At 58.9% G+C, this 10,012-nt stretch overlaps 2 protein-coding genes across 2 annotated transcripts in view; both read right to left on the minus strand.

The window, feature by feature from the left end:
* Positions 1-1,875: 1,875 nt before the first annotated feature.
* Positions 1,876-7,561, minus strand: CLDN15 (claudin 15). Its single transcript, XM_011960035.1, has 6 exons — positions 7,536-7,561; positions 6,949-7,422; positions 3,889-4,053; positions 2,399-2,480; positions 2,174-2,290; positions 1,876-2,085 (listed from the first exon to the last, which is right to left on the minus strand). The coding sequence occupies exons 2-6, from the start codon at positions 7,163-7,165 to the stop codon at positions 1,980-1,982; spliced, it is 687 nt and encodes a 228-aa protein (XP_011815425.1). The 5' UTR covers positions 7,166-7,422; positions 7,536-7,561; the 3' UTR covers positions 1,876-1,979.
* A 1,668-nt stretch (positions 7,562-9,229) lies between these two features.
* The window catches only part of FIS1 (fission 1 (mitochondrial outer membrane) homolog (S. cerevisiae)), a 6,573-nt gene continuing 5,790 nt past the window's right edge, over positions 9,230-10,012 (minus strand). Inside the window, exons 4-5 of the mRNA XM_011960036.1 lie at positions 9,741-9,846; positions 9,230-9,524 (exon numbers count right to left, since the gene is read on the minus strand). Of these exons, the coding sequence (XP_011815426.1) occupies positions 9,427-9,524; positions 9,741-9,846 (204 nt within the window). The 3' untranslated portion in view covers positions 9,230-9,426. The remainder of the gene's footprint in view (positions 9,525-9,740; positions 9,847-10,012) is intronic.

Consider the following 10,012-nt stretch of genomic DNA (forward strand, 5'->3'; position numbering starts at 1 on the left):
GCAAAGAAAAAAAAGCACCAGTGTATCTGGCTGGAGCCCAGCCAAATGGATCCCAGCCCCAATGTGAAGGTGTGTCCAGGGCCCAGGAAGCAGCCTGGTGTGATGGTGCAGCACGGTTTATCCAGAGGAAAGGGAGCAATGGGGATGGAAAGGTGGGCTAGGGCCAGGCAGCATGTCAAGTTCATAACTGGGGCTTTCTTCTAGCGGGGCCAGGACCTGCCAAGGCAGGGTGGTCAGTGGTTCTCCAGGAGTGCATTAGGAAAACCGTGCTTGAGACGCCCAGTTGGGGAAACCCTGTAGTGGGTGGGCAGGAGAGGATGAGGGCCTGCCCCAGGACCAGGCAGTGGAGAAGGGAGAGAAGTAGATGGGTGTGAAAAACACCATAGAGGGAGAGTCAGGAGGATTTGGCAGTGAACAGAGGAGAGGAGCAGAGGGGAGGGAGAGGTTGTCCATCTGCAGACAGAGATGTCGGCCATGCTGGTGACAGGGATGATGGGGACTGCAGCTCTGTGGAAAGTGATGAATTTGATGTGTCTGGAGCCCACGTAGTGGGAACATACATGGACCTCCAAAGCGCAGGGGAGAGGCACAGGTGGAATGCCGATGCAGATTTCTCCATTCCAGGGGAGAGTTGGTGAGGGCGAATGAATGAGATGGAGGAGAAAGGGGAGGGGGCTGCGATCAGAATCCAGGGCTCCTCAAGGGACTGGTCACTTGTTCGCACAGCAGAGGATAGTGCTGGGATAGGGCTCCATTCCCCACTTCACTGGATACCAGACTTCTTCCTAGCGGCCTCATTGTCCTTTTGTTTTCTCTTTTTCTTTTTTATGAGACAGGATCTCCCTCTGTCGCCCAGGCTGGAGTGCAGTGGTTCAATCACAGCTCACTGCAGCCTCCAACTCCTGGGGTCAAGCGACCCTCCCGCCTTGGCCTCCTGAGTAGCTGGGACTATAGGCATGCACCACCATGCCTGGCTAATTTTTTTTTTTTTTTTTAGTAGAGAAGGAGTTTCACCATGTTGGCCAGGGTGGTCTCGAACTCCTGACCTTAAGTGATCCTCCCCTGCCACCCCCCGCCTCAGCCTCCCAAAGTGCTGGGATTACAGGCATGAGCCACCACACCTGGTCTCATTGTCCTGTCTTAAGTGGGTGCTGCTCTGTGCTCAGCACCCAGTAGGCCTGCAGCAAACCCACCCACAACCCAGAACTGTGTCTGAGGTGGACACCACCGAGGTGCCCACACACCCCTGCTGACAGACCTCCAGAGGCTCTTCTAGAAGGTACTGTACCTTCCCCAAAGTCTCTGCACCAGTCCCAAGTTAATGTTAAACAGGATTTCAAAAGGCTATCACTCTTGATAACCATCCACGCTCAGGCCCAGGGCACGCAGCTCTGCACTAGACCGGCGAGGAGAGTGAAAGGAGCAGCTTGGGATCTCAGGCTGGCCAGGGGTCATCTCTGCTATTTCCAGTTTCCTGGAGTGGGGGCTTCCAGGATCTGCTCCTTGGTGACTCTTACCAGCAATTATGGGCCACTCGCGAAGTCACCTGCAACCCCCTTCTGTTTTGATGTACGACACAGCCCCAAAGTGGTGGACAGGGTGACAGTCTGGGGTCCAAGACCTGAACCGACCCCTGGCACCACCCCCCACCCCTTGCTTGGCCGGCTGCTTCTGACACCTTCAAGCCCTGAACGATCACAATATACATTTATTAATGCATGTATTTATACAGAAGACAAACGTGCAGGGACACCTCCATCCCCTTCACAGCCCAGAACCCAGGGTCAGAAGATGAGGGATCCAGTCTCAGGGGGGGATATGCAACTTCCCAAGAGCAGTTCTTGACCTGCAGGGGCCGCGGGAGTGCAAGACACAGGGGCGTGGCCGGCCCCTGAGGTTACTACAGGGGAATGGGTCCAGGCCAGGACCCCTCTCCTTGGGGCACTGGGAAGGACAGTGGGCCCTACGGGCCAGAACTGCTACACGTAGGCGTTCCTGCCGTATTTGCCAAAGCTGCTGTCGCCTTCTTGGTCCGAGGTGGCGACGGGCATCACGGACACCGGAGCCTGGTAGGGCAGCCGGGCGCTGCAGCGAGGGGCCCGGGTCAGAGCCGGGGCGTGGCCCTCATCTCCCCAATCCTGCCCGGCCCCAGCCTGCGCCTCTCCCCGCTCACCTGGCGGCGGGGTCCTCGTGAGAGCCCCAGCAGCAGGCGGAGCAGAGGCAGAGGCCACCCAGGATGGCGATCAGGGAGGCGCTCCAGCCCAGGTAGAGTGCGGGGCCTAGCTCGTACCTGCGCACAAAAGCGGCGCGTGGGCGTGGGACCAGTGAGGCACCAGCCGGGGGGCAGGGCTGAGTCCCATCCGCTGCCCCGAGGGCGGGGTGGGGTCCCCTCACTCACTTGGTTCCGGGGTACAAGGGGTCGAAGAAGTCCCGGGTGATGTTGAAGGCGTACCAGGAGATGGCCACCATCCCGCAGATACCTGGGGACCGGAGGAGGACCCCAGTCCAGGGGGAGGGATAGCGGGGAAGGGGCTTAGGGGGAGAGGCAGGCAGGGGCTGCCCAGAGTAGGACGGGGGCATCAAGTCCAAGAGCAGCAATTTCACTCAATTCCTTTCTCCCCACCCCGGTTTATAAGCCTTCCTCCTTCCTGGGGTCAACTTCTCAGGGTAGCCCTTAGGCCCCCAACTCCAGCCCACCCAGCTCATCTCCCACTACCTCCACTTCCTCCTGTCTCTTCTCTCTTTGATCCCAGACCTGCCTAGTTCATGCCCACCTCTAGGGCCTTCATCCCATCATCTCCTCACCCAGATGGAGCCTCATCCAAATCTCACCCACCCTTGAAAGCCCAGCTGGGCCCTGGGAGCCCAGGGTCGTCCTTTCCTGAAGCCAGGAAGACCCCCAGGCTAGCACTACCCTACTCACTAGGGGCTTGTCCTCCTGCAAGCCTCCTGACCTTTCTGGGCCTGTTTTACCTCTGGAAAACAGAAATACCCACCCTACCTCGAAGACTTATTGTGAGGCCAAGGATGCAGAAATGTTCTGCAAATTGAAAAGCGGTGGCCAGATGGCATTGTGTTTTTTTGCTGAGATGGGGTCTCACTGTGCTGCCCAGGCTAGTCTGGAACTCCTGGGCTCAAGCCAGTTCTCCTGCCTTGGCCCTTTTTTTTTTTTTGGATAGTCTCGCTCTTTTACCCAGGCTGGAGTGCAGTGGCACAATCTTGGCTTACTGCAACCTCCACCTTCCAGGTTCAAGTGATTCTCCTGCCTCAGCCTCCAAGTCAGTGGGACTACAGGTGCCTGCCACCATGCTTGGCATTTTTTATTTTTGTTTTTTGGTATTTTTAGTAAAGACAGGGTTTCACCATGTTGGCCAGGCTGGTTTTGAACTCCTGACCTCAGGTGATCCGCCCACCTCAGCCTCCCAAAGTGCTGGGATTACAGGTGTGAGCTACTGCACCCGGCCCTGCCTTGGCCTTTCAGAGTGCTGGGATTACAAGCATGAGCCACCATGCCCCATGGTATGGTACTGTGGTTGTGCAGTATGTGTGTGCTGCAGTGTGCACCCTAACTCTGCTCCCCAGCCAGGATGTAAGCTCCCAGAGGCAGCTCCTCACTGTCATCTTTGAGGTCCCTCCCACACCTGGCCGTGGCTGGCCCCTACTGGGAGCTCAAGAAACACTGCTGTTGGGCTGATTTGCTGCCAGATTTGGGGAGTACAGATGAGGCAGGGGTAAGCAGGTGTCCATGCAGCAGGGTGGGGGAGGTGAGCATGAGGAGCGGGAATTGGAGATGAGGTGAGGACAAAGCAGCCTGAAGTCTGTGGCCGAGGGGGACCCCTGACCCCCACCGCCATGCAGAGCCCCGCCCCATCACCTTCCCCCAGTTACCGGCCAGAATGTGGAAGGCCCCTGCAGTGGCTGCCAGCTTGGCTTTCCTGGAGAGCTCCAGGCCCCCAATGTTGGTGCAGCGCAGGCCTGCTATGCCCAGCAAGAGGCCGAGGAAGCCCAGGAGGATGGCGGTGATCATGAGTGCCCGGCAGGCCTGAATATACCCTGGGGGCAGGCACAGTCGTCAGCCTTTCCCCCCATCTCCTCCCCTCTGCAATCCCGGGTTCAAGTGATTCTCCTGCCTCAACCTCCCCAGTAGTTGGGATTACAGACATGCACCACCACGCCCAGCTAATTTTTGTATTTTTAGTAGAGACAGTTTCACCATGTTGTCCAGGCTGGTCTCGAACTCCTGACCCCAAGTGATCTGTTTGCCTCGGCTTCCTGAAGTGCTGGGATTACAGTAATGAGCCACTGCGCCAGGCCCCCCTCACCTTCTTGCTCTCTTGTACCTAACAATCCCCAAGTCCTCTCCTTCCCCTGGGCTCCTCCAGCCTACCCAGTTGCAGTCACCCCTCCCTCCTTCGGCATCTGGACCCTTCCCACCCCGCTCCCCACTCCTCCCATGCACCTGGCATGCTTTGCTTGTGCCTGGATTACAGGTTTCTCCTGGGCACTCTTGACACCTGAGCTGGATAACTCTGTTCTGGGGGTCGTCCTGTGCACTCTGGGATGTTCAGAAGCCTCCCTGGCCTCTACCCACGGGGTGCCAGTAGCAACCCCCTCCCCACAAGCCATGACAATCATTGTGCAAAGTCGCCTGACTGAGAACAGCTGCCCTATCAGGTTACTCTCGCGTTACTGGGTATTACAGAAACCACAGCTAAGCATCCCTGTCGCCTTCCCCACGTGTGATTCCACTCCAAGTCCTTCCCACTGTCCTAGCCCAGTGCTGCACATTTTGACCTGGTTTCTTCCTGGAATAACAGGTAGGGGGCAGCAGTGCTGTATAGCAGAGGGTCTAGGGCAATTTTAGAGACAGGGTCTTGCTTTGTCGCCCAGGCCGGAGTGCAGTGGCGCCACCACAGCTCACCACTGCAGCCTTGATTGAACTCCTGGGTGCAGGCAGTCCTCCTGCTCAGCCTCCTGAGTAGCTCAGGACCACCACAAGTGGTCGAGTTTCTGATCTAGGTGGAATCCTGGGCCCAGGACCCATCCAAGTCAGTCTAGCTCAGTCTTTCAGTGCCTCAGTTTCCCTTCTCAGGCCTGAAGGAGACTGCTGGCTCCCTCTTGCTTCCCCCTTCTCCTCCCTTCTCTGTCTTTCATAGTTGCCAAGCATTCCAAGGACCTTGCACCCCTTTCCCGGGTGGGGCATAACCGTTGGTGCTGAAGGGGAAAGACTGGGCCCCTGCCAGGAGATGCAGGGTGCAGAGTGGGGGGGTAGGCAGGAGGGGCAAAGTTCTCCAGGAGCACTTTCTTCCTCCCAGCCACTCCCTCTGGGGCCCACACGAGTCTGAGTCCCCAGGTGGCTCTGGCAGTCAATGGAGAGATTATCGAAGAGCCCGGGGGCACATGGGCTGCATGGCCAGCGGTTGGGGAGCACGGTTGGGAGACACAGTCAGGTCTCTTTCCCAGGACCACCCCAGCCGTGGAGTCTGAATCCCGGCTCCCCTCTCCTGCCTGTGTGACTCGGGGTGGGGTGCTGCACCTTGCCAAGGCTTTTCAGCTTCTGTAAAAGATTCCCTCTACTTCCCCACCGTGGAAATAATGTAGGTGGAAGCACCTAGCCCAAGGCCCGGAACCCAGCCACCCTCTACCCCCGTGCCCTGGGGACTCTGGCACTGTCATTCATGCAGTTCCCAGGGGTGCCCCTCTCAGGTGTGCAGGCTTACAGCAGAGCCCCCTCCTCACAGTATGATGTGTCTGGGAAGTGGGTGTAGGGGCTGCCTCCAGTGTCCCTTCTGGCCACTCAGCACTCTGGGCTTCTGGCCCAGATTGTACTCAGCTTTTATAGTTTTTTTTTTTGGGGTGCGGGGGGGGGGGCGCCAGCCCTGAACACAGTCAGTCCTGGAGAGATGGATGAAAACACAAAGCCTCTGCCACTGCCTCAGGAGGGGCTGGGAGTAGTGGGAGCACAGGAGACCCACCCAGGCCCCCTAACTGCTCAGAGCAGCTCTGACATCCTCAGGGATGAGCTCTCAAGCCCCGCTTCACACCCAGTGTCGCCCTTGGCTCCTTCCCTGCCACACGGTGCCTGCTGAGCGGACTGGCCCTGAAGGACCCAGGAGGGCGTGCAGCGGCACCACACGCAGTTCATAGTCGCCCGCGCTTGGTCTCTGGCATGGGGCAGACGGAAAGGAGACTGCCCTGGAGAAACAGTGGGGCGGCCTCATCATAGCAGGGAGCAGGGAGTGGGAAGCTGCCGCAGCCACAGAAAGAACTGCCCTGGGCCCAAAGAGCTGTCGGCTCCAGCCCTCTAAGACCCCGAAAAGACCCACACACCTGCACACACACTGCCTCCTTAAAGCAGACGCTCAACCTGCAAGTTGCAAGACGCCTCCCTTCACAGGGGCCCTTTAGACATTAGCCAGACAAGGAGACCAGTGCCCCCACAGTGAGGCTGGGGAGGCTGTGGAGCCTGGAAGTTGATCAACCTACAAGAATCCAAGATGGGGCCGCCTCCCCCTGCCCACCCCAGCAATCCCATCCCCAACACATGCTCAACTGTACTGAGTGCCTGTGTGTGTTAACATCCCATTAACATTCTGCACTTTCTCAGTCACCTGGGAACTGGGACTCTCACCCAGACCCTACAGGTGGGTGACATGAGGCTGGTTTCATCATTTGCCCACAGCACAGGGCTGGGAAAGGGGGTCTGATTCCGGTGCCTGCACCTGTAACAGCTAAAACTGCCACGCTAGCGCAGGGGGCCACGTGTGGCAAGGTCTTCACTCCAGTTCTAGGCAGGGGCCGTCCCCAGCCCTCCTGGCTGCAGGAACCCAGACCCCCAGAGCTTAATCCAGGGCTCCCTGCATCCTCACGGCAGTACCCGCCCTCCCCTGGGGTCTCTGCAGCTTTTCCCCACCGCCCTCTCCCCCTGGAGCGCTCCCCACCCCATACCAGAGAGGGCCAGCATGGACGGGAACTCCCAGCAGTTGTAGACGCCCAGGGAGTCGGTGGCACAGCTAAACCAGAGGTTCTCGAAGATGGTGTTGGTGGTGATGACGTTCCCGTGCACGGTGGACACTCGCCAGTAGCTGTTTGGCAGAGTCACCCCCAGCATCAGCAGCCCCACGGCTGCCATGAAGAAGCCAAAGGTTTCCACAGCCATCGACATGGTGGGATGCAGGGCCCTGGGGGGCTGGTGCCCCAGAGAGGGGGAGGGGCAGAACCCCTAGGGAACTGGAAGGGGCTGCGGCTAAGGAGAGTTGTCTGGACGGGCTGGGGTAGAATCAACCTCGGCCTCTGCCTGTGTCTTCCTCGGGCTCAGGTCCGTCTCCACTTTCTGCCTCCAGGTTTCTGCCTCCCTCCTGCTCTCTGGGTTTCTCTGCTTCCTGGCAGGTCAGAGGAATGAGCTAAGCCTGCACGCGGCAGCTGTTGACGAGATGGAGGGAATAACCGAAACGGGCCAAAAGTCCACCCCCTCCCCCCAGCCACTGGGCTGCCCCGGGCTCCCCGCCCCACGAGGGTGGGGGGGGCAGACTTACCCTGGAGCCACTGACGATACAGCCAACGAGGGGCCCCCAGGGGAGGTACTGGGAACTGAGGGGAAGCATCTGTCTGACTCAGCTTTCATTGGGGGCCAGAGAACGGAGTAAGAGGGTCAAGGAGTGAAAAGATGATAGAGACAGACGTGAGAGCAATAAGGGACAGAGACAGAGAGAGAATGAACAGCAGCCTTCAGTGGAGAAGGATGGAGGGACCCTGAGAACAATCTAAGATACTCGCAGACTGAGGGGTTGGGGCATGTGAGTCTCTTAAGGAAGACGAAGCTGGAATGAGGGGACAGGAGAATGGGAGACCCACAGCTCTGGGCTCCATCCAGCCTGGACTGGAACTCGGCCCCACAATCCATTCACCAGGGAACTCAGGCAGGGAGTGTTAGTTCCCTGAGCCTGCTTCTGCTCTGTCAATGACAGACCCGACTGCTTACTGCTGGGCTATCCTGAGAACTGGGACCAGGGGTCAGGCACAGTGGCTCTCGCCTGAAATCCTAGCACTTTGGGAGGCTGGGCTAAGAGGACCACTTAAACTCAGGAGTTCAAGACCAGCCTGGGCAACACACTAAGACCTTGTTGGGACCAGGGAGTCAAGCCCCCTGCACATAACCAGCGCTCAGCACCGGGGACTGTCCTGGATGTGAGTGCCGCAGGGCTGAGTGAGGCCACCAGGGAGTCGCTCTCGCCCAAAAGTCGAATTTCCTCCTAAGTTGATCTTTGACTCAGCATCGAGCTGGTCCTGCTGCCAGGAGCCTGGAGCGTGATCCTGTGGCTAAGCTCTGCAACCTGTTCCCAGTTATCGGGACTGTCACCCACTCTATTCGTTAATGATGATGGATTAGCAGCCTCTGGGTTCCCATCCCGAGCCAGTGCAGAGCACCTGTCCCAGAGTGGACACTCTTATCTCCTGCTCCAGTTCCCTAGGGCTCTGTCCCTGGGGGCCATCAGTGCTGGCTGCACACCTCCCTGGTCCCACCGCCCTGCTGGGCTTCTCTGGCCTCCCCTCAGGTGTCTCCTCCCCACTCCTGGCTGAGCTGGCCTGGGCTGTGGAACGAGAGGTATGCAGTGAAGCAAAACAGGCCCATGCCGAGCCTGGCACGAGGGGGCAAAACTGGCCAGGTGGGGCGGAGTCCTGACCTTCCAGCCCACAGGTGAGAGCTGGGGCGCCCTGGGCTCTGACCCCTCCCAGGACCCCCGCCTACTCCATACCAGATGCAGGATTCCTTCCCGCACCGGGCCCCCCCATCCCTGGAGGAGGAGGAGGTAGGAGGAAGGGGAGGCCACAGGAAGAAAAAGGGAGGGGAGGGGAGGTCGGGGAGGAGGAAGCCAAGGGGGCTTGCTGTGGAAAAGTCCACAGAGGCAGCTGAGTGGGTCAGAGGAGAACGCAGGCCTGAAGCCCGGCCTGACCCCGCAGTTCTGCCCACCCCTGCTCCGGTCACTGCCTCCTCTCACAACTCTGGGACCATAGAAAAGCCCCGGGTCTCCAAGCCCGGAACTCTCAACTCTCAAGGACGTGGCTTCAGGAAAGGGAGGAAGGACGGGTGTGGGCTCTGGGCTGCGCAGTGGACAAAGAACCCCGTGCCAACCTGGAGGGCAGGGGCAGGAGAGGACCAGGAGTGACACCTCCGCCCCCTGTGCCCAGCGTTCGGAACCCACCCCTCCCCTCAATGCAGACACGGGGGTTCCCAAGCCACAGCCCCGTTTTATTTACACTCATCCCAAAGCACATGATTTGGGGCTGAAGAACAGGACTCAGGGGAGCAGAAGTTAGTTGAAGGCCACAGAGGACAGAGACAGGGGTGCAGGGGGAGAACAGGGAAGGGACAGCAAGGATGGATGGGCCCTCCTGGAGCATTCTCCATGGGCTCCCACGCCTCCTTCAGGATTTGGACTTGGACACAGCAAGTCCGATGAGTCCGGCCAGTCCCGCCACACCGAGGGCCATGCCTCCCACGATGGCCATGCCCACGAGTCCATCTGGGGAAGGAAAGGGACAGTGTCAGGAGCCCGTCCCCTTCTGCCAGCCCTGCTCCTCAACAGAGGCACACCCCTACCTGGAGTCGCAGGGCAAGGGGCTCTAAGGACTGGAAGGGGTGGGGCTGAGGGGCTGCCTGCAGGGGTTCATTTTCAGAGAGACCAAAGCGCCCAGGCATGGGGAAGAGCAGGGCTGAACAAAGGGGCCGAGGCTGTCACCTTTCTTCATGGCCTTGTCAATGAGCCGCTCCAGTTCCTTGGCCTGGTTGTTCTGGGGCTCTGTCTGCAGCAACCCGCGGACATACTTTAAGGCCTTCTCGTATTCCTGCACTCGGGGAAACAGGCACGCGTCAAACACACCTCAGTGGTTTTTTTTTTTTTAAATAAGATGCGGAGGGCTGGGCACGGTGGCTCAAGCCTGTAATCCCAGCACTTTGGGAGGCTGAGACAGGCGGATCACGAGGTCAGGAGATCGAGACCATCCTGGCTAA

This window comes from Colobus angolensis, unplaced genomic scaffold (assembly GCF_000951035.1).
Source record: "Colobus angolensis palliatus isolate OR3802 unplaced genomic scaffold, Cang.pa_1.0 Scaffold500, whole genome shotgun sequence".
NCBI lineage: Eukaryota > Metazoa > Chordata > Mammalia > Primates > Cercopithecidae > Colobus > Colobus angolensis.

Bases quoted from the DNA above. Each gene is read 5' to 3' on its own strand.
- CLDN15 (XM_011960035.1), bottom strand. From the start codon at position 7,165: ATGTCGATGGCTGTGGAAACCTTTGGCTTCTTCATGGCAGCCGTGGGG. The intron at 4,054-6,948 runs GTATGGGGTGGG...GCCTGCCCCCAG, and splicing joins GTCCATGCTGGCCCTCTCTG to GGTATATTCAGGCCTGCCGG. The intron at 2,291-2,398 runs GTGAGTGAGGGG...TTTTGTGCGCAG, and splicing joins CCCTTGTACCCCGGAACCAA to GTACGAGCTAGGCCCCGCAC.